Source organism: Pteronotus mesoamericanus, unplaced genomic scaffold, assembly GCF_021234165.1.
Source record: "Pteronotus mesoamericanus isolate MK-2021 breed Mesoamerican mustached bat unplaced genomic scaffold, CSHL_Meso_final contig_94, whole genome shotgun sequence".
In the NCBI taxonomy this organism is placed as follows: domain Eukaryota; kingdom Metazoa; phylum Chordata; class Mammalia; order Chiroptera; family Mormoopidae; genus Pteronotus; species Pteronotus mesoamericanus.
In genome coordinates, this window is record NW_026555285.1 from 5,291,152 (window position 1) to 5,315,830 (window position 24,679).

The following is a 24,679-nucleotide window of genomic DNA, read 5'->3' on the forward strand; positions in this document are numbered from 1 at the left end:
CACATTAAAGGAACTACAGTATACATAAACAATGAATTTTCTTTCTAGTTCCTGGAGGCTTACCCAAACATTTTATGTAATAATTCTATTCCTTCCAACAGTAATATCCTAGTTAAGTTTTTCTAGTTCTCTGTCAATTTCTGACGAAAGCTCTTGTAGGGGGCTGGGGGAGGGGCAGAGGGCAATGAGAGAAAACTATAAAAAGTTCCTGTTTCTTTGGATCAGTGGCTGCATGCTAGAATTATCCAGGGGACTTGAAAATTTTAAGACAGCTAGCTTCCACATCATATCAATTAAATCAATCTCTAGAGGTATTTTTCTTTTTTTAAAAAGCTTCCCAGGTGATTCTAGCTAGCGTACAGCTAGCATTGAGAACCACTACCTGGACAACAGAGGACAGGAATCCTTATGAAAAAAGGTCAGAAGACTGTGGAGTATTTATAAGAATGCTGTGCAATTTACACAGGCTAGATGATAATGTCCACAAAGTTAACCAAAACACACATACTAAAGCATGCCTACTTGCAATCAGAGATAGAGGAAGTTGGAAGAAATATTTAACATCAGCTGAGTCCATATTTTGATTACATAAATATGTCATCTAAAAATTTAAAGCATATACTGTATGTGTATCTAGGTAAATTGTAAAAATGTACTGTTAATATGCATGCATATTATAAAGCATACACAAAAAAGTTTAAAGGGATAAAATAAAAAGAAAACATTTTAAGTCTTAATTTGTCAAAATTACAAAACACTTTTGTTTTGCTCTCAAAATATAGTATCTGTCATGTTTTGGGTGCTTAGTTTTTAAATGAGTCGCAAACTAAGAGCTTCACATCAGCAATAGGTAATCTAATTAAGGTACAACAAACATACATACACTAACACACACATGCCAAGGTTCACTATGTCAATCATTTTCAACAAGCAGGCGATAACCTAAAACATTCCCTTGCCCACTGGTTTCCAGGTAGGGTTCTCCCAATGGGAGAAGAAAAGCAGGAAGAAGGGATATTTTTTTCTTCATTTGTATTTATGGGAGCACCTTCAATAGCAACAGCTTCATGACCTCTGGTAACCAATCCTTTTTCAACTACAGCCTTTCCATTTTGTATTCAAATACCATTTATAACCGGTTCCCTATGTTAAATCCCTTTCTGCCTGAAATAGCAAGAGCTGTTTTTGTTTCTATGATAGACATGAACAGAATCATCACTGAAGACAGAAAGGACAAGCCATATTTAAAACAACATCAATAACTTTCTTTTTGGAACGGCCAAGTTCTTGTCAGGCTGGATTACAACATCATTTCTACCTTATAAAGTGACTGATAAAGAGCTCATTTTAGAAGTAAAAGAAGCGTCAGTTTTTCTACTTTCTTGTTTACACATATGTTGCTTTATTAGTATTACTTTTAATCTACAGTTTCTTTGTGGGAATCTTTTAAGCCATCTGTTCCCTTTTTTTCAGACTGAGTTTAGTTAATAAAAGATATAATCCGTAAATTCCTAAATTTAGCATCAAACCTAAAAAGCTGAAAGTACCACTGTCAATCCTCTGTGTTGTACAATTTCTACCCTTCTGCTGAAAAATGACTGACTAGCACAGGGATTGCATAAAGGTGCCAGGGTCAGTTTGCACAGTAAATATTTCTAAAGCTCAACTTCTTTCCTTACTAGGTAAAAAACAAGATAAATACAAGTTCCAATATTTCCCACCCCATTACTTAATAGGTCCTCTTGTAAACCCTGCTTAGACAACAGATTATTTCCCAGTTTGTTTTCCCTACTTCAAAGAAGGGGGGAAGGGAAGTTAATATTACAATGTTTGCAAAGTGAAGGATTAAACAATTTCCTAAAGGTTCCCAACATTAATATATTACATGCAGTGTCAATTTTTAAGAGGTAGGGATATAATCAGTATCTAGAAGCTCCTTTAACTCAGAATCCCTTTCACACAATTTTTTTTCCAAAGAGATTCACAAAGTTAGTGTTTTGAAAAACTTACTTTGGAAAATACTGACCTACATGAAGGGTTCAGAGCTCACAAATCTTCACTTCATCAAGACTTAAGGCAGAGGAAAGGCCACTAAAGGAGAAACCTGACAGGTTATATCCTAGTAAGGGGAGAGTTTTCAGGACCAAGCCTTCAAGTAAATTAAGAGATAAGGCTAGACCCTACCTGCGTCTAGTTGATTAGAACACTGTCCCAATACACTAAGGTTGTGGGGTTCGATCCCAGGTCAGAGCACAAGTAAGAACCAACCAATCTAAGAATGCATAAATAAATGCAACAACAAATTGATGTTTCTCTCCCCCCCGCCGCTTCTCTCTCTAAAATCAATAAAGAGATAAGGCTAACTGTATAATTCTTTTTGACCCAATAAATGTTTTCTGAATGGCAAGTATGAAGGAATTATATCCCAGATAGTTTGTAAACTAATGAGGTAACTTTCAATGTAATTCTTCCAATAGCTCCAGGTACAAAGTAGGAATTCAAATATTCTGAAAGAACCAAGCTGCATGCCAAGGCCAGGTTTTGCAGCTTGGCCTTCACAGACACAGACACAGACACAGACACAGACACACACAGACACACAGACACACACACACTTTTTTATGTGGGTGAAACGTTTCTAGAGGTAAATGCAAGGTGGTTTCCTTCTGATGAAATATAGAGATATAGTTTTACAAATACATAATTTTCCACACCCTCTTTTATTTTTTGCACTAATTTTTCACCTTATTTTTATCCTGAAAATGTATTTAAAAAACCACAACTGTTAATAGAAAATATTGGGATTCATGTTTACATAGTTCTACCTGTAAAACTCTGAAAACATTTCAACATAATTTGAGTTTAAATTTTTAAAATATATTTATTTATTTATTATTTGAGAGAGGGGAAGGGAGGGAGAAAGAGAGGGAGAGAAACATCAGTGTGTGGTTGCCTCTTGCACCCACAACGTGGGACCTGATTGGCAACCCAGACATGTGCCCTGACTGGGAACTGAACCAACGATCCTTTGGTTTACAGGCCAGCCAGCACTCAATCCACTGAGCCATACCAGCCAAGGCTATTGAGTTTAAATTTTGAAAATCTAATTATCTTCATTATACAACCTTTAAGTCATTCTTGTTAAACTTTGTTGATATTTCACAATCTTTTAAAAATCAATGTTCCTGAGAATTCAAAGTGGCAAAAGAATAGGTGGAAGCTACATTAAATTCCTTCCAGAACCAAAATAGAATTGTACCTAAATCATAGAAAAATTATCCAAAATAACCAACTGAAGACTACGTGGAGAGAAGCCTTATAACCTAGGACTTAACAGAAGAAACCACATCACCAAATAGAGACTGGAAGAAAGTGTGGAGGTATGAGAGGGCTGGCTGGGCTCCCATGAACAGCAGATGAAGTTTTGGAGGGATATTTCAGTGGCTGGGGGGAGAGGGGGCTCCTTCTAGTGAAGTGTGGAGTCTAAACCACAAGCTGGGCTCCCAGCCTAGAGCATAAGAACTGGGAAAGGTGCTCACATAACATCCAGCTGTGAAAAGCAGTAGGGAGTCTGTTTGCCAGGGAGAGAGAGCTAGAGATGCAGCCACACTCTTAAAGGGCCAATGAACAAAATTTCGTTTGCAGCCACTTACTTTAGGCTCTGGTGGAGGAAGAGCAGAGCAGCCTAGAGCTGTATGAGGAGAGTCTGGGGTTGGTGGCTCTGGGGAGAGAGCTGAAGCTCAGCTGCCAGGATCTCTTTGCTGAGTCATTTCCCATAGTGCAGAAGCCATCTTTCTTAGGTAGGCATTCCCTCCATGCAGAATTAGCCTGGGGGGAAGCAAAAGCCCAATCTGCAGGAATCTCACTTGCCTTACCCTGTGGAGCTTAAGTCCTGCTGAGGAGTATGCCCCAGGCTCTTTCAGTGACTAAGCCTAACAAGCAGCCTGCAGGAGGAAGAATATATCTGGGTGCTTTGAGACTTGTCATGACCCTCCCCCAGGCCCAGTGCTGGTAAAACCTGGCCTTGGTATGCAGCTTGGTTCTTTCAGAATGCACCAAGACCCAGCAGAGACACAAGTTGTGGACTGCTGACGGTTCTAAATAGGTTGCTTATGGCCTGGGACAGGCAGCATCTGATATAGGTCTGCACCACTCTTTGCAGATCTACGTAACACACAGAAACAAACACAAAGAGGCAGCCAAATGGAAAAGACTGAAACAGAACTCAAATGAAAGAATGAGAGAATTCTCTAGTGAAGAGCTAAATAAAATGGAGGCAAGCAATTTATCAGATACAGAGTTCAAAGTAATAATTATGAGAATGCTCAACAGCATGAAAAACACAGACTCCAGAAAAAAGGACCAGTCAGAAGTAAAGAATGTGATGTCTGAAATAAATTATACACCGAAATGAATAAACAGTAGGTTAGATGAAGCAGAGGATCAAATCACCAATTTGGAAGACAAATTAGAAAAAGAACACTTAATCAGAGCAGCAAAAAGAAAAAGAATTAAAAAAATGAGGATAATTAAAGTGACTTTTGGGACACTGTGAAGTATAACAACATCCATATCTTAGAGATACCAGAAGGAAAAGAGAGAAAGCAAGGGATCGAGAACCTCTTTGAAGAAATAATGACAGAAAGCTTCCCTAACCTGGTGAAGGAAAAAGACATACAAATCCAGGACGCATAGAGAGTCCCAAACAAGATGGACCCAAGGAGGCCCATACGAAGACTCATCATAATTAAAATGGCAATGCTTCAAGACAAGGAGAGAATCTTAAAAGCTTCAAGAGAAAAGCTATTAGTAACTACAAGGGAGCTCCCACAAGACTGTCAATGGTTTTGTCAACAGAAACATTTCAGGTCAGAAGGGAATGGCATGAAATATTCAAGGTGATGAAAAGCAAGGACCCACAACCAAGGCTACTATACCCAGCAAGGCTATGATTTAAAATTGAAGGAGAAATAAAGAGCTTCTTAGACAAGAAAAAGTAAAGGAGTTTGTTAGCACCGAGGCAGCATGCAACAAATGTTAAAGGGTGTGCTTTGAGAAGATAAAGAAAAAGAAAGATAAAAACCCAGAGAAGGATAGTTAAAAAAAATAAAATGGCAATAAATACAAATTTATCAATAATCGCTTTAAATGTAAATGGCTTAAATGCTCAAATCAAAAAGATGTAGGGTTGCTGACTGGGTAAGAAAGCAAGATCCATATAAACACAGTTTTCAAGAGACTCAGAATGAAAGATACATGCAGACTGAAAGTAAAGGGATGGAAAAACTGACAAAATGAACTAAAACTAAGGCTATATCAAGATACAAAGGACACCACATAATGATAAAGGGAATGATCTAACAAGAAGATATAACTCTAATAAACATTTATGCACCCAAAATAGGAGCACCTAAATATGTAAAGCAAATCTTAATGAACATAAAGGAAGAAACTGACACAAATACAGTCATAGTGGGGGATTTTAAAATCCCATCAATTTCAATCGATAGATTTTCCAGAGAGAAGATCAACAAGAAGATGGTAGCCTTAAATGACACACTAGGTCAAATGGATTTAATTGGTATCTTCACAGTATTTTATCCTGAAGCAGCAGAATACACATTCTTTTCAAGTGCACATAGTTTTCTAGTATAGGCACTACTGAAGACACAAAAGAAGTCTCAATAAATTTAAGAAGACTGAAATCTTTCAAGCATTTTCTCGGACTATAATGCTATGAAACTAGAAATCAATCACAAGAAGAAAACTAATAACACACACAAAAACACAGAAGCTAAATAACACATTACTAAACAGTGAATGGTTTAACAATGAGATCAAGACATATATTAAAGGAATCCTTGAAACAAACAACAATGAGAACACAAGAACCCAAAACATGTGGAGAACAGGGAAAACAGTCCTCAGAGGGAAATTCATAGCATTACAGGATTGTCTCAAGACACAAGCAAAAGCTCAAATGAACAATCCAACTTTACAGTTAAAGTACTAGAAAATGAACAATCAAAGCTCTAAGCAAGTAGAAGGAAGGAAATGGTAACAGCAGAAATAAATGAAATAGAGGCTTAAAAAAAAAAAGACACAAAAAAGATCAATGAATCCAAGAGCTGGTTCTTTTAAAACATAAACAAGACTGACAAACCTTTAACCAGACTCATCAAGAAAAAAAGAGAGAGGATCCACATAAATAAAATCAGAAAGAGGAGAAGTAACAACTGACACCAAAGAAATACAAAGGACTATAAGAAAATATTACAAACAATTATATGCCAACAAATTGGACAATCTGGATGAAATGGATAAATTCCTAAAAACATACAATTTTCCAAAATCAAATCAGGAAGAACTTCAGAATGTGAATACACAGATTACACCTAATGAAACTGAAGCAATAAACAGTAACTCCCCAAAACCAAAATTCCAGGACGGGATGAGTTCCAAGATGAATTTTACCAAACACTCAAGAAGAACTAACACCTCTCCTTCTTCTCAAACTATTCCAAAAAATTCAAGAGGAGGGATGACTCTCAAGCTCATTTTACAAGGCCAGCATTATCCTAATTCCAAAACCAGACAAAGACACGCCAAAGAAAATTATAGGCCAATATCCCTGATGATCATAGATGCTAAAGTCCTCAACAAAATACCCAGCAATACATCAAAAAAGAGCATTCACCGTGATTAACTGGGATTTATTCTGTGGATGCAGCAAGGTCAGTACATTATCTGCAAACTAATAAATGTGATACAACTCACTTAAAATGATGGATGAAAACCACATGATCATATCAATAGATGCAGAAAAGCATTTGATAAAATCAAGCACCAATTAATGCTAAAAACGCTCAGCAAAGTGAGGATCCAGAGAACATACCTCAAGGTAATAAAGACCATATATGACAAACCCATAGCCAACATTATATTCAATGGGCAAAAACTACTAGCATTCCCTTAAAATCAGGAAGAAAAGAGAGATATCTGTTTTCACAACTCTAATTCAACGGCAATCAGACAAGAAGACGTGAATGGCATCCAAACTGGAAAGGAAGAAGTAAGACTGTCTTTATTTGCAGATGACATGATACTGTACATAGAAAACCCCCAAAGATTTCACCAAGAAATTACTAGAACTGATAAATGAATTCAGCAAAGTAGCAAGATACAAAATTAATATCCAGAAACTAGCTGCATTTTTATATGCCAATAATGAACTGACAGAAAGAGAAATTAAGAAAACAATCCCATTCATAATTGCTTTGAAAAGAATAAAAAATCTGGGAATAAATTTAACCAAAGATGTAAAACACCTGTACACAGAAAATTATAAAACACTGAAGAAAAAAAAACAACCTGAAGAAGATACAAATAAATGAAAACGTATACCATGTTCTTTGATAGGAAGAATTAATATCATTAAAATGTTCATACTATCCAAAGCAATCTATACATTCAATGCAATTCTAATCAAGATACCAATGACATATTTCACAGAACTAGAACGAATATTTCAAAAACATATACGGAACCACAAAGATCCCAAGTAGCAACAGCTATCTTGAAAAAGAAGAACAAATTTACAGGAATATTTTATTAGGTAAAAAAACCTGCTACCTAATATGAAACTATACTATGAGACCCTAGTAATCAAAACAGCATGGTACTGGAATAAAAAGAAACAATGGAACAGAATAGAGAGCTCATAAGTAAACCCATGTCTTTATAGTCAATTAATATTGGACAGAAGACGCAAAAATGAACTAAAGATAGCTTATCTAATAATAGTGTTGAGAAAATTGGACAGATGCTTGTAGGAAAATGAAATGAGACCACCTTTCCACGCCACACATAAGAATAAATTTAAAATGGATTAAAGACTTAAATGTTAGAACTGAAACCATAAAAATCCTAGAAGAAATCACAGGCAGTAAAATATTGGACATATCTCCTAGCAATATTTTTTTCTGATATATCTCCTCAGGCAACAGAAACAAAGGAAAAAACAAACAAATCAGACTACATCAAACTAAAAACTTTGCACAGCAAAGAAATCCAACAAAAAAAAGAAAGACAACCCACTGAATGGGAGAACATACTCACCAATACATCTGATAAGGGGTTAATACTCAAAATTTATAAAGAAGTTATAGAACTCAGCACCAAAAAAACCAACAATCCAATTAAAAAGTGGGCAAAGGACCTCAACAGACACTTCTCCAAAGAGGATATACTGATGGCTAACAGACATACAAAAAGAGGCTCAAAGTCACTAATCATCAGAGAAATGCAAATTAAAACCACAATGAGGTATCTCACCTCATACCTCTCAGAGTGGCTATCATCAATAAATCAACAAACAAAAAGTGCTGGTGAAGATGTGGAGAACCCTTCTGCAATGTTGGTGGGAATGCAGGCTGGTGCAGCCACTGTGGAAAGCAGTATAGAATTCCCTCAAAAATTAAAAATGAAAAAAAAAATTGAAAATGAACCACTGTATTTCCACTTCTGGGAATTCATCAGAAGAAACTCAAAACACTAATTGGAAAGAAAATGTGCAGCCCTTTGTTCATTGCAGCATTATTTGCAATAATCAGGATTTGGAAGCAGCCCAAGTGTCCATCAGTAGATAAATGAATAAAACAGCTATGGTACACTTACATAATGGATACTACTCAGCCATAAATAAGAAAATTTTACCTTCTGCGACAGGATGGATGGACCTGGATAACATTATGCTAAGTGAAATAAGCCAGGCAAAAAAAAGACAAGTACCATATGATTTCACAAATATATGGATTTAATGAAGAGACTGAACTAACAAGCAAAATAGAGAGAGACTCTATTATAGATAGAGAGCAGGCTGACAGTTCTGAGTGGGTGAGTTGGGGAGTGTGGAGGGATTGAGCGAAAAAGTAAAAAGTACTCACGGACATAGACAATAGTGTAGTGTGGGTGAGGGTGGGGAGTTGGTGGAAGTGGAGAGGGTATGGGGGGGATAAATGGTAAAGGAAAAAATACAATAAAAATGAAGTATAAATAAATAAAACAATATGAAAAAAATTAATGTTCCTTTTTGTTAACAATAACAAATGTTTTATAACTTTCTTATAGCTGGTATTACACTATAATACTGAATATGCTTTTAAAAGCTATGCATGTATCTATACCCATTCTCATACACTCTGATGGAAAAAAATTACTAAACATTCAAATAATGCATTGTAGTAGGTTATAGTCTACCTTTCATTTTTTGTAAACAAAAATCTTAACGTTAAAGAGTCTTTAAAGTGGACGTTATGGCTTTATATCCTAACAAGGGTTTCAGAACACAACATATTCATATTTTATTAGTTAAAAAAATAATGTTAAATCTAAAAATATGATATTTGGAACCTATCATCTCTACTGCCAGGTAAAGGTATAGATCCAATGTCACTAATATAAACTAGAGAAAGGTCAGAGATTTGATACTAGTAAAGTGCCAGCTTTGATTGATCTAAGAGATAGATTTTCCTTTTGCCTCAGAAATTGTGGTCTGATGCAGTGTAACAAGAGTGACTCCTGTAGTGGAACTTAAGAAAAATGATTATAGTACAGAAATGTGGACTCACTACTTCAAAGAAATTAGAGATTATACCCTGCTGGGGTCTGAAAAGGCACAACCAGAGAATTAAACGAAGTACTAGCTCCTTAAAGACAGGAATTTATCTATTTGGTTCATTGGGAGTAGGTATCTCAGGCATGAGGAGGTATTTTAAAAACATCTGTTGTTAAAAGAAGACAAATCTTAGATAATTGTGGCAGAATACTGCCATGGTTAGGTACTAACACACTTCCATAGCTTTCTCCCTTTTCCATCCCAACAGAAAAGCTTTACTGCCCACTAGAACAATTCAAACAATATATATTCACTGTGATAATTCAAAACAATTTTATAAAGAAGAAAATTAGGAAAGAAACACTTTACTCCTATTATCAAAAAATAATGACTGTTAAAGTATTTAACCAATCTTCATTTTTGAACATCTGTTTCCAACCTTGTCCTATCTTAAAAAATAGAGAGAAACATTACTGCAAATACATCTTCGGGGACTTAACCTTTCTTACCAAGCTTTTTTTCAGAAAGGTTATATCTCTTTATAGCTTATGGAAAGTGAGATCTTTCTTGTCCTCATTGTGATTAAAAACATACATAGGAGTGGGAGTTGTATATAGAAGCCTGGCCCACAAAAAAAGCACGGTCAGGGTTACAAGAGAAGTGCACGAATGAACAAAGACAAAGACAATGACAATGAAAACCTATAGTATTTTACTTCTGCATTTCCACTCAGCTTCAGAAAACTACATGCATTCACATGTAAGAGTAGAAAAGATAATAAAAGAGGACAAAAAAAGCAGACTTTTATCTTTGTCTCAATTAACAGACAAAAGAAAAATACATCTTTTGGATAATCTGACAATTTTGTCTCCACTTATCTGACCTGTCCTGTTCTTTAGTTTACATTTCTCCTAAAGTATAACCAGAGGCTGTAAAATGAAAGCCTGACTGGATGCAACTGAACTTTTGACCTGCTTTACTTAATCTATATAGTGCAGCAATTTTTAAAATTTGAATGCTTTTAGAAGGGGCATGTGCACTCCATGTCATAAGAGTCCCTATGATTTTACCTTCTTAAATTTCAGCATTTTGTTCACTGAGGATGCCTGTGTGGCCCCGGAGGCATTTGCCCCATCTCATATAAAATAACTATGTAATTAAAATATCATAAACCAGTGGTTCAAAAAAATAAATAACAAATAAAAACAAAAGAATAGTGGTTCAAGCAAATCTTAAAGAGCTTATTTCTTCCTAAACTCATATCAACTGTTAATTAACTGCTCCTTAACTTAGGCTTTATTTTATTTTCAGAGAATAGTCACATTTTTCCCTACGTTACAGGTAGTTCAAGACCCAAAACCCTTTGCCTTATTAGCATTCCTAGTAACCTGCAGCGACACAGCATGTTGGTTAATTAAGAGTAAGGCTCCTTCATCAGGCTGCCTGCGTTCAACACTTGGACCAATTAATTACTAGCTGTGTGACCTCAAGTACGCTAACCTCTCTGTGTCTCAGTTACTTCATCTGTAAAATGTCAATACCACCAGTACTTATTTCATAGGGTAGGTATGAAGATTAAATGTGTCACTACTTATGAGACACTTAGAACAGTGCCTGCCACAAACTATACATAATATGTGTACAATATATGTGTGTACTGTAATGCTGTAGAATACAGTATATATGATATGCTTCAATAAAAAAAGGTTTAAAAAATATAGGGAAGCATTCACTTTGCATGGCAGCATGAAACCATAAAAATATCTGTGAAAGTTGAAATTATGCAAAGCAGCCTTAATAATCAATGGGAAAAATTACTATTGGTTCACAATCTTTATATTTTTTTGTCAAAACATTAAAATCTTAATTTAAAAAATTTTAAAAGGCAAAATTTTTATTTTAAAGTAAAATAAAATTTTTAAAAAGTAAAAATTTTATTTATTAAGTATGCCATAATTTAAAACATTAGAAACACTGAAAAATGAAGCATTTTATTTTTTTAAAAAACTTATTCAAGAGTAGCTTGAATGGTAAAACTTAGGATATACAGTGAACATCTTTTCTATGCTTGGAAAATTGTCATATTCCTTACTAAGTCTGGATAACTCAAGCACCTGACAGAAAGGTCTATTTTACAGAAAAGAATAAAGATATAACATAATGAAGACAGACAGACTTACATTGTATTGATGATTGGCAACAGGTCTGTAATTGGTTGTCACAGCTTTGTCCAGTTGTTGTGATAGCCTTACAGGTTTAGAAGATTCTTCTATTTGCAATCTGAAAAACAGAAGAGACTATTAACAAATTCACTTGTTTGTTAGAGTGAAACCTGAAGAGTTATTACCATAGTTCTTTTCATTCAAGAATACTTAATATATAAAATGTAACCTCAGAAGATACACCAATCTTAATATAATACTTCAAAAACACCCTGAATTATATTACAATGTAGGAACCCGCCATAAGCTAAACATACACTCTCATTACAATTCTACAACCTACTTCTAACCCTGTGCTGTATAGTCAAACCTCTACTAAAACCAAGAAACTAATCTTTAAATTTCTGAAAAAATCTGCATGTAAAAATGAATTATCTTAAATCATATGGTATAAAACTAACCAAGATATTAATTCAAAACTTCTATTCACTTGGTATGAGATAAGGGTAAAAAAAATGATAGTATACTGTCACTCAGGATCTAATGTTGGCTTTATTAGACAGTGTAGATATAGAACATTCCCATCATCAAAGTAACTTCTATTGGGCAGCACTGGTCTATTGTAGGACACCATCTATATTAAAATATAATTCAAATACCATTTTTTAAGTCAATATTCAGAAATCAAAGGCATTTTTGTACACCAGCAATGAAATAGCAGAAATCAGAAAAAAAAAAAACCCATTTGATATAGCAACAAGAAAAATAAAGTACCTAGGAATAAATTTAACCAAGGAGGTAAAAGACCTGTACGCAGAAAACTATATAACATTGAAGAAAGAAATTAAGACAGACAGAAATAAATGGAAGCATATACCGTGCTCATGGATTGGAAGAATTAATATCCTCAAAATGTCCATACTACCCAAAGCAATTTATAGATTCAATGCAATCCCTATTAAGATACCAATGACGTATTTCACAGAAATAGAACAGACATTTCAAAAATGTATACGGAACCATAAATGACCCCGAATAGCCGCAGCAATTTTGAGAAAGAAACACAAAGTAGGAGGGATCACAATACCGGACATCAAACTCTACTACAAAGCCACTATACTCAAAACAATCTGGTACTGGCACAAGAACAGACGCAGAGACCAGTGGAACAGAACAGAAAGCCAAGAAATAAGCCCAGGTCTATATGGGCAACTAACACTTGACAAAGGGGGCAGAAGCATAAAGTGGAGCAATAATAGCCTCTTCAACAAATGGTGTTGGGAGAGCTGGATGGCTACATGCAAAAAACTGAAATTGGATCATTACTGACACCACACACAAAAATAAACTCAAGATGGATAAAAGACTTAAATATAAGTCGCAATACCATAAAAGTTCTAGAGGAGAACATTGGCAGGAAACTCTCAGATATCCCATGCAGCAATTTTCTCACCGATATGTCTCCTAAAGCAAGGCACAGAAAGGAAAGAATAAACAAGTGGGACCTCATCAAAATAAGAAGCTTCTGCACAGCTAAAGAAACTTCAGCAAAATGAAAAGGGAGCCAACCATATGGGAAAATGTATTTGCTAATGATACATCAGATAGAGGTTTGATCTCCAAGATATATAAAGAACTCACTCGACTCCACTCCAGGAAGACAAATGATCCAATCAAAAAATGGGCAAAGGACCTGGGCAGACGCTTTTCCAAGGAGGAGATACAGAGGGCCCAGAGACATCTGAAAGGATGCTCCGCATCACTAGCCATCAGAGAAATGCAGATCAAAACCACAAGGAGATACCACCTCACGCCAGCCAGAATGGTCATCATAAACAGATCCACAAACAACAGGTGCTGGCGAGGCTGTGGAGAAAAGGGAACCCTAGTCCACTGTTGGTGGGAATGCAGACTGGTGCAGCCACTGTGGAAAGCAGTGTGGAATTTCCTCAAAAAGCTGAAAATGGAACTGCCTTATGATCTAGTGATTCCCCTGCTGGGGCTATACCCTAAGAACACCAAAAGGCCAATTCAAAAGAACCTATGCACCCCAATGTTCATAGCAGCACAATTTACAATAGCCAAGTGTTGGAAGCAACCTAAATGCCCATCAGTAGATGATTGGATCAAAAAGTGATGGTACATATACACAATGGAATACTATGCAGCAGAAAGAAAAAAAGAATGAATAAACTTCGCGACAGTATGGATGGAACTGGAGAGCATTATGGTAAGTGAAATAGGCCAGGGGGCAAAAGACAAATACCATATGATCTCACCTATAAGCGGAACCTAACCAACAATACAAAGATGCAAGGAAAATAAGACCAGCAACACTGAAAGAAAAAAGAAACCAACAGAGACAAGAGGGAAGGAGTGGGGCGGGGTGGGGGGGTGCGGGAAGGAGGGGAAGGGTCAAGTCAAGGAACATATAGCAAGGACTCATGGACAAAGCCAAATTTGGGAAGGATGGGGGGGGGCAGGGTAAAGTGGTGGGGGGCAGGTGGAGACACATTTGAAAAAAATATATAAATAAAAATAAAAAATAAAAAGAATGGGAAAAAAATGTCAGAAGCAATAACAGGCATCAAAAGTGACAAGAGTAAAAACTGTTTTGAATATTGGAAAAGTCTCAATGGGTGTATTGCATCAAATGGAGAGTACTTTGAAGGTGAATGAAGTTTATTTTTTTAATTGTGTTAGTATTTCCCCTCCACCTATGTCCCTTCCTTCCTTTCATTGTTATTCTATTACAGTTGTCCCAATTTTCCCCTATTGCTCTCCCTGCCCCACACACCCTACTCATGTTCTCATAGTCAATCCCTACCCTGTTATCCATGTCCATGGGTCATTTATACTTGTTATTTAACTGGGCTCTTCCCCTTCTTTCCTCCCTTATCCCTCTTCTCCTTCCACTTGGGTCCCTATTAGTCTGTTCCTTGTTTCCATGCCTCTGGTTCTATTTTGCTGATTTATGTGTTTTGTTGATTAGTGGATCATATGGTATTTTATCTCGCTTATAGGTGAGATCATATGTTATTTGTCTTTTACTGCTTAGCATAATCCTCTCCAGTTCCATCCACGTTGTCATGGAAGGTAGGAGTTCTTTCTTTCTTTTTGTATAGTATTCCATTGTGTAAATCTACCACAGTTTTTTGCTCCACTCATTTGTTGATGGGCACTTAGGCTGTTTCCAGCACATGGCTCTTGTAAATAACATTTCTGTGAACATTGGGGTGCACAGGTCTCTTTTGGACTGGTATTTCAGGATTCTTAGGGTATAATTCCAGCAGTGGAATTGCTGTGTCAAAAGGCAGTTCCATTTTTAGTTTTTTGAGGAAATTCCATACTGTTTTCCACAGTGGCTGCACCAGTATGAAGGTGACTAAACTTTAAGCATGTAAGAATAAATACATGATTTGTTATAAATAAATTCTGGTTTGGGGGGTCCCTCTCATATATGTACCTGTATGTACACTGCAACGTTATTTACAGTAGCCAAAATATATAAACAGCCTAAATGTTCACTGACAGATGAAAGGATAAAGAAACAGATATACAATATTACACACACACACACACACACACACACACACACACACACACATAGTGGTATATGTACACAATGGACTGGTACTCAGCCATAAAAGAAACAGGATATTGCCATTTGCAACAATATGGATTAATCTTGAGTATATTATGCTACGTAAGTAAGTCAGATGGAAAAGGAAAAAAACCATATGACTTCACTCATATGGAAATATTTTTAAAATGAACAAACAAAATAAAAAAAAAACAAAATCAGAGTTATATAGAACAGATCGGTGGTTACTACTGGAGGAAGCCAAAATGGATAAAGGCAGTCAAATATATGTTGACATATGGAAACTAGACTTTTGGTGGTGAGCACACTATAGTGTATACAGACATTGAATTACAATGTTGTACTCCTGAAACTTATTTAATATTATTAACCAATGCTATAATACTTCAATAATAAATAAATGTTTTAAGTGTTTAAAAATATTTAAAATTTCATTAAAACTCTCAATATTTATTGATAGTAAATACAAATGTTTCTTTATGCTTCTAAAAGACAAAAAAACCAAAAAACCCCATTTTTAAAAATCCTTACCTGAGAACATGTGTCATTGATTTTAGAGAGAGGAAGATAGAGAGACATCGATGTGAGACAGAAACATCGTGGTTGCCCCCCACACGTGCTTAGACTTAAGATCGTACATGCCCGGATTGTGGATTGAACCTGCAACTTTTCAGCTACGGAGCAATGCTCCAACTAACTGAGCCACACCAGCCTGTCTCAAAATACCACTTTTGAAAAAAAAGCCAAAAATAAACATAAGACACTAGTACAGCATATTACAAAATGTAACACTTGACCAGTACATATATACTCAAGTAGCAATCTTACATAATTTTGCTTTGGATTAAATGTTACCATATTTAATGACTCACACTTTACCATTTATGTCTTATTTTTAAATCAGACTAATTCTTTTGGTATTTCAGCATAGTAAACCTAAAAAACGTTTTAAGGGTGAAAAAAGAAGTTTTTCAAAGTGAATATTTTTTAAAAAGCAGAATCAAGATGGTGGAGGAGTGAGTGGAAGTCTCACTGACCTCCTCCCAGGACCAACCTGGAATTGCAACTAAATTGTGGAGAAATCACCTGGAACAAACAACTGAACAATAGCGAGAGAGGAGCCTTGTAACCTTGGAGACAGAAAAAACGGCTTTAGCACGACCTAACTGGTAAGGAGTGCGGTACAAACCTGAGAAGGCAGGCAGGGTGCCCATGGGGGCAGCACAAGAAGGGTATTGAAATGGCCAGTTGGATCCTGCTGAGAAGAGCTGGATCTAAACAAAAAGCAGGGATCTCTAATCTATATCAACAGAGCCCAAAAAGTACACAGAAAACAGCCAGCTGCAAAAAGCAGCAGGGTTGCTCTCTGCCAGAGACAGGCAGCCGGAGATTGAAAGAACTGTTTAAAGGGCCAACGCATAAATTTTTATTTGCAGCCACTTAACCTGGTCTCTGGCAAAGGCAAGGGCAGAGTGGGCTGAAGCCACCTGAGTAGAGACTGGGGAAGGAGACTTTGGGGAGAGAACTGAGAGAGTAGCCAGTGAGATCTTGGTGCTAACTCATCCCCCATGCTGCAGCAGTCATCTTGCTCAGGCAGAGACCACTTCCCCTGAGTGGCACCAGCGTCAGAGGACCCAATAGCCCTGCCCCCCAGCTGGGATTCCACCCCGTCCTGTGCTGTCTAAGCTGCCTGCTGAGTGCAGAGGGAATAGATTAACAGCTGAAGGAGACAGCCACGAATAGTAGATTCCTGAAGTCTTGAACAGACTGCCTAAGGTCAGACAGGGATGACATCTGACATCATCAGAGGCAGATCCAGAAAGTAAAAACAGCGGTCTCCAACCATAGAAGTTCACACCACAAAGTCAGGAAATCAAGACAGATCAATTTAAGAAGCAGAAGCAAAAAAGAAGAGTCTCACAAATAATGGAAGACAATGAAATACGCTCCACTCGAAGGGAAAGGCGGAATCCCCACACAGAGAACTAAATGAAATAGAGGCAAGTAAACTATCAGATATTGAGTTCAAAACAATGGTTCTAAGGAAGCTCAACAAGCTCAGTGTGCTCAGACAAAATTACCAAACACTGCAGGAAAACTAGGAGGAACTTACTGCAAACTGTATCAGCATGAAAAAGGACATAGAAATTATCAATAAGAGACAAGAGGAAATAAAGAATACAACTTCTCAATTGAAGAACACAGTAGAAGGAATTGAAATCAGGCTAGATGAAGCTGAGGACAGAATCAGCAAGCTGGAAGACAAAGTAGATAAAAGCTCCCAGAAAGAGCAAGAAAATGAACAAAGACTCAGAAAGAAAGAAGAGGCATTTAGGGAAATGCAGGACAACCCAAAACGTAATCATATCCGTATAATAGGGATACCAGAAGGAGAAGAGGATGAGGAAGGGATAGAGAACCTGTTTGAAAATTCATGATGGAAAACTTCCCTAATGAGGAGAGAAAAACCACACAAGTCCAGGAAGCACAGAGGGACATGTTCAAGAGGAACCCAATGAGGCCCACTCCAAGACACATCATCACTAAAATGACAAATATCAAAGACAAACAGAGAATACTAAAGGAAGCAAGGGAGAAAGAGGTAGTAACATATAAGGGAGCCCCAGTACAACTAGCAGCTGACTTCTCAACTGAAACACTGCGAGAAAGAAGGGAATGGCATGAAAAATTCCAAGCAATGAAAAGCAAAGACCTGTCACCAAGACGGCTCTACCCAATAAGGCTCTCAGTTCAAATGGAAGGTCAAATAAGGAGTTTCCCAGACAAAAGACGACTGAAGAACACAGTTCCACCAAACCAGCACTGTAAAATATGCTAAAGGGACTACTTTAAGATGAAGAAAAAGTTTCCATAAATACCCAGTTCCTTTCAGAGTTGCCAATACTTGATATTACCAATATTTTTAACTCATTAATCTGATTGTGACTATGATGTTGTTTTAATTGTTCCTTTACTATTTGTTGAAATTAAACCTGTTTTTGTATCTTTTGCCTATTTCTATTATTTTTAAAAAGCTTTAAATGATTTTTTGGTATTCTTTATTCATTTATTGATTAAAGGTTTGTAGAACTTTTTTCCCTAAAAAAAAAAGAAACAAACAAAAACCAACCCCAAAAGACCTGTTAACCATGTTTTAGATGTGTTGCAAATACTTTTCTATTCTATTCCTTGTCCTTTAACTTTTTTTATATGTATGTTACTATATAGTCTTAAATGTTTAATATAGTTGTATTGTCAATATTTACTTTATACCTTCTGGGTTTGAATATTTTACTTCAGGACATGAAAAATATTCTATTTTCTTCTAAAACTCCTTAGAATCTATATACTGATTTTTAACTCACCTGAGTATTTTTTGTACAATGTGTGAAATAGGGTTCTATATTAGTTTTACTTCAAGTAATAGTGGCCCATGCACCTTATTTGTTGAATAAGCCTTATTTTCCCCATTGATTTGAAACACCAACTTAATCATATATTATATTGTCAGACAGATATATACGGTTGTCTCTAGAATGCTCATTATATTTCATTGATCTACTTGATTATTTCTGTGCTGGTGTCATGTTGTTTTAATTGCTGAGAATTTATAATGGTTTTAAATTTTTTAATAATAAAAAAAGTAAATAAAATCAATCTGCATTTAAGAGAGAAAGAAAGAAAGAAAGAAAGAAAGAAAGAAAGAAAGAAAGAAAGAAAGAAAGGAAGAAAGAAAAAAAGAAAGGAAGAAAGAAAGAAAGAACTGCTACCTTTTGCAACAACATGGATGGAACTGGAGAATATTATGCTAAGTGATATAAACCAGTTGGTAAAAGACAAATACCATATGATCTCACCTATAAGTACAATCCATTCAACAAAATAAACTAACGAACACAATAAACCACAGGCATGGAAACATGGAGCAGACTGAAAGTGACCAGAGGGGATGGGGAAAGAGGACAATGGTGGAAGGAAGGGGAAGGGAAGAGACAAAAACATGTATGAATGACCCGTGGGCATGGACAACAGAGTGGGAATTGACTGTGGGAGCAGGAGGTGGGGGTGTGATGGGTGGAGGTGGTTAAAAGGGCAAAAAACTGAGACAACTGTAATAGAATAAACATGATTTATAAATTAAAAAAGAATAGAAATATATTAAAAAAATACCATATTATATACTTGAAAGTTGCTAAAAGAGTAGATCTTAAATATTCTTACTACAAATAAGAAATGGTAATTATGTGACAAGATAAGGGTGTTAGCTAAAGCTATGCTGGTAATAATCCTGCGATGTATCAAATCAACACATGTACACCTTAAGCTCATATGATGTTATATGTTAATTATATCTGAATAAAGATGGAGGGGAAATTAAAAAAATAAAAATAAACACCAAAATGTATCGTTGTATCTGTAGACTTTTCATCAGCAAGATATCAGAATACAAGAATATATTTAATGCACTACAAGGAAAAAAATATTGCAAACCATAACTAGCTACACTATAATTGAAGTGTAAGTTTGAAATAAAAGTGTTTTTGAACAAAAAAGTTTCTTACTGATAGATCCTCACTGAAAGAACTACTCAAGCATTTGTTACAGTAAGAAGAAAATGAAAGACTTGGCTGTGTAGTCAAGTTGGTAAGGGTGTTGTCATGATATGCCAAGGTTACAGGTTCGAGGTCCAGGTCAGGACACATATAAAACGCAACCAATGAATGCATAAATAAGTGGTACAACAACTCAATGTCTGTCTCTCTCCCTTCCTTCTCTCTCTAAAAATCAATTAAAAAAAAACAGAAAGAAAGGAAAGTGAACCTGAAAGGAACTAGTGGGATACAATGATTACAACAAAGAAATTGAGAACCATGTCAGAAAATTGCCTACTCAATAAATACAAATTTTTTTTTTTACAAGTGGAACTAACATGAAAGGCTGAAGGAGGAGACCAGAATTAATGCATTTTAAGATTTCTATGTTTTCTAAATTTTGTGCAATAAGCATATATTATATTTATAATCAGAAGAGGAAGTATACTTTCTTAAATAAAAAAATAGTTTCTTAGAAGGTTAATTTGAAATAATAAAAATGCTGGTCATTTAAAAGCAATGCATGTTCATTAGCTTACAGTCAAGATGGAGGCATAGGTAGACATGCCTATTCATCCACACAGGTTGGAGGGGCAGAGACAGGGAGTGAGGCGGAGAGGACTCAGTGTGGAGCCAGGGGTGGAGAGGTAGAGAGACAGCAACCCCACATTCACATGTCGTGGATAACAAATAGGGAGACACCTTGTGAGTGAGCCAGCTCAGCCCCAGGTCAGACTGCCCAGCCCAGGACTCCAGCTTCAGGAAAAAGAAAGTCTCATAACTTCTGGCGGTAAACCCAGTGGGGTTTGGGGCAGCAGAAGAAATTACAAGTACATACACAAACCCAACCATCCTGGGAACCACAACCAGGACAGCAGCTGAAGGGGCACCAGTCGCACATGGCAAATGGGTGAGGTGACTGGAAACGAGATGAAGGGCAGGTAAGTGCCCAGAAGTCAGCCAGCAGTGGCATTGTCCCCTTGACTCCTCCCCCAACACGGAGCCACGGTTGCCCTGCCCTGCTGAATATCCAAGGCTCCACCCCATACCACTTAACGGGTGTGCTAAAATGGAATCAAAGCAGCTATACCTAGTACACAGCAGACACAGGGAGGCTGTCAAAATCAGGAGACAAAGAAATATGGCCCAAATTAAGGAACAGAACCCCAGAAAAACAACCGAGCCATATGGAGACAGCCAACCTGTCAGATGCAGAGTTCAACATACTGGTAATCAGGATGCTCAAAGATCTCACTAAATACAGCAAAAGCGTAAGGGAAGAAATGAAGGTTTACTAAGGGAAATAAAGAAAAATCCACAGGAAACCAACAGTGAAGGGAAGGAACCGGGATTCAAATCAATGATTTGGAACATAAAGAAGAAATAACCTTCAACTAAAACAAAATGAAGAAACAAGAATTCAAAAAAAATGAGAGTTTAAGAAGATTCTGGGACACCTCCAAAAGGGCCAACATCCAAATCATAGGGATGCCAGAAGAGGAAGACCAAGAAATTGAAAACTTATTTGAAAATATAAGGAAAGAAAACTTCCCTAATTTGGTGAAGAAAATAGATAGACAACTCCAGGAAGCACAGAGAATCCCAAACAAGTTGGACCCAAAGAGGTCCACACCAGGATACATTAGAATTAAAATGCTGAAGATTAAAGATAAAGAGAGAATCTTAAGAGCAGCAAGAAAAAGGTGGAAAGTTACCTACAAGGGAGCTCCCATAATACTGTCAGCTGATTTCTCAAAGAAACTTTGCAGGCAAGAAGGGACTGGCAAGAAATATTCAGAGTGATAAAAAGCAAGGACCTACAACCAAGATTCCTCTATCCAGCAAAACTATCATTTAGAACTCAAGGGCAGATAAAGTGCTACACAGACAAGGTAAAGCTAAAGGAGTTCATTGTCACCAAGCCCTTACTATATGAAATGTTAAAGGTACTTATTTAGGAAGAAGATGAAAACTATGAACATTAAAATGACAAACTCACAACTATCAACAACTGAATCTGAAAAACAAAAAAAGTAAGCAAACAACCAGAAGAGGAATAGAATCATAGCTATGGAGATCACTAAGCTGGGTGGGGGAAGGTGGAAAATGGAGGAAAAGGTATAGGGATTTAGGAGCATAACTGGGTAGGTACAGAATAGACAAGGGGATGTTAAGGACAGCATAGGCAATGGAGAAGCCAAAGAACTTACATACATAACCCATGGACATGAACTTAAGAGGGGGATTGCTGGACGAAAGGGTGGAACTGGGAGGAGGGGGGTAAAGGGGGAAATACTGTAATAATCTTAAAAAACAATGCATGTTCAAGGATCCAAGATTGTGGTGGAGGAGAGGAAATCTGGGCACTGATCCATTCAGAGGAAGAGGATGGGAAGACAGAGATGACAATCTACAAGCCAGGGAGAGAGGTATAGAAGAGATCCTTTACTCACTGCCCTCAGAAGGAACCAATCCTTCAGACACCTTAATCTCAGACTAAGTCTCCAAAATGGTGAGAAAACAAATTTCTGTTGCCTAAGCCAAAATTTTTAAAAAGAGAAAAAAGAGGAACTAAAATAATTTTCATTTAAAATCCCTTCAAAAGCAAAACTTCAAGTTTTAATAACATTCTTATTTAAAAACTTGGAGTTTATTAGCTATTTGCCTCTGCCTAATTTTTAGGTATATTAAATTACTCAGAAGATATTAGATATTTACCACATACTTTTTAAATTGAAAGCTACAAACACCATGGGTTTTGCTTTTCCTACAAACCCAAATTCAGTATTGTCATTTCTGTACTGAAATATAAATATTTTTAGATTTTAAATTTATTTTTAGACAGAGGGGAAGGGAGGGAGAAAGAGAGGGAGAGAAGCATCAGTGCATGGTGGCGTGTCACACACGCCCTACTAGGGACCTGGCCCACAACCCAGGCATGTTCCCTGACTGGGAATCAAACCCATGATCCTTTGGTTTGCAGGCTGACACTCAATCCACTGAGCCATTCCAGCCAGGTCTGAAATATAAATATTTTAATTCTTCTAATTATTTATAAAGTGTAAGAAAAGTACTCTAGAAATGGCTATAGAAACTTACTGTATATATAATCATAAATCAAATGTTAATTTGCTTTTCATGTGACAAATACACTTTCTATGAACCATGAAGAAAACACTAGAAATGAGATACTTACCCAAAGATGGGCTTGGACTTTAAATCCTTCAATGGCCTCTTAACTGTTCTTAGATGAAACACTTTCTCTACATGATTTCATGTTCCCCTGGGATCTAGTCCCTGCTTATCTCCCACATCTGCAAGAGGCTGCGGCAGTTCCACGACCAGATTTTAGAAGGAGTTGCCTGCTGGCAATCACCCAACAAATGTTTATTGGGTGCCTATCTCTGCTAGGCCCTGGGTTAGAGGCTGGATGCCCTCGTGAAGAAAAAGATTTGTGCTCTGGCCAGTGTGGCCAAGTTAGTTGGAATGTTGTCCAGTAAACCAAAAAGTCATGGGTCTGGTTCCCAGTTGGGGCATATGCCTGGGTTGTGGGTTTGGTCCCCTGTCGGGGCATGAACAAAAGGCAACCAATCTATGTTTCCCTCTTATATCCATGTTTCTCTCACTCTCTCCCCCCCTCCTTTCCCCTCTCTCTAGAAATCAATAAAATGTCCTCAGGTGAGGATAAGAAAAAGAAAGAAAAGACTTTCTCTAGTGAAAGACCAACACTGAACAAATGCTTATCTGTAACTAATAACTGCAGTACTGAAGAGAGACAGGCAGATGGTATTATGTCAACTGACTGCATGCTGCTATGACATAAATATTAACTCCAAGGTGTGCACTTGATGGTTAGGTGGAGCAGGACTATTCATGCTTATAAGAGGTCAGGCAAGATTGGGTGAAAATGACTCCTCCAAGCTGATGGGATGTCTCCAAGTGATTAAGAAGAGATAAACCTTTAGAGGAAATAAAGTGGAGACATATAGGAATGTTTACAAAGTATCATAACTAAGTATGTGTAACTCCTTAAGAAAAAAACACTTTAAAAATAATATAGCTAAGTGGCAGCCTTTTTCTGAACAGCTGTGTTCTAACCTTAGCCCTATGCCCTAATACGATCAGTTCTCAGGAGTTTGGCCTCTCTAAATGGTAACCTATCCGTTAGGCTGCCACTAAATCACCTTCCCTGTCTCAATCAGAGCTCTCCACACTGTAATCTTAATGAGATATTCAAAGTAGAAAGCATGTGTCAGGTCCTTTCTTCCACATTAAATGATTGTTACCATTACCTCACAGTTTGAAAATTCCTCAGGGTTTCAGTTTGTTTAGGTGTGTCTTTATAAATGGTAGCTTATTCTTGCCATGCTCTTATACTTGAATTTACCTGAAGGACTTATTTGCAGCCACTGGATCGTGATATCAGGTTCATGCGGCCTACGTTCCTTTCAATTCTAACACAACAGTCCTAAAAGCAAATGCCATCATCCAGACTGCCATGCCATTTTTATACTCAAAGTATTTATTAACCTTTAAGGTACATAAAGAAATACACTGAATTAATGTTTTAAAAATAAACAGCTCATATAAAAATTTAACCTTTTTATTCGACATTTAAATTTTGTTTTAATTAAAAGAGGATATCTTATGATTCAAAACTCAAAAGGTTAATCTATGGACTGAAAAGATAACATATTTTTAAAGA

General features: G+C 36.7%; 1 protein-coding gene across 2 annotated transcripts in view; it reads right to left on the reverse strand.

Moving 5' to 3' along the window:
* GTF2F2 (general transcription factor IIF subunit 2) overlaps positions 1-24,679 on the reverse strand; it is a 177,095-nt gene that overhangs the window by 37,286 nt on the left and 115,130 nt on the right. For both annotated transcript variants that reach the window (XM_054586357.1, XM_054586356.1), the window contains one exon: positions 11,797-11,896. In XM_054586357.1, coding sequence (XP_054442332.1) covers positions 11,797-11,896 — 100 coding nt within the window. The remainder of the gene's footprint in view (positions 1-11,796; positions 11,897-24,679) is intronic.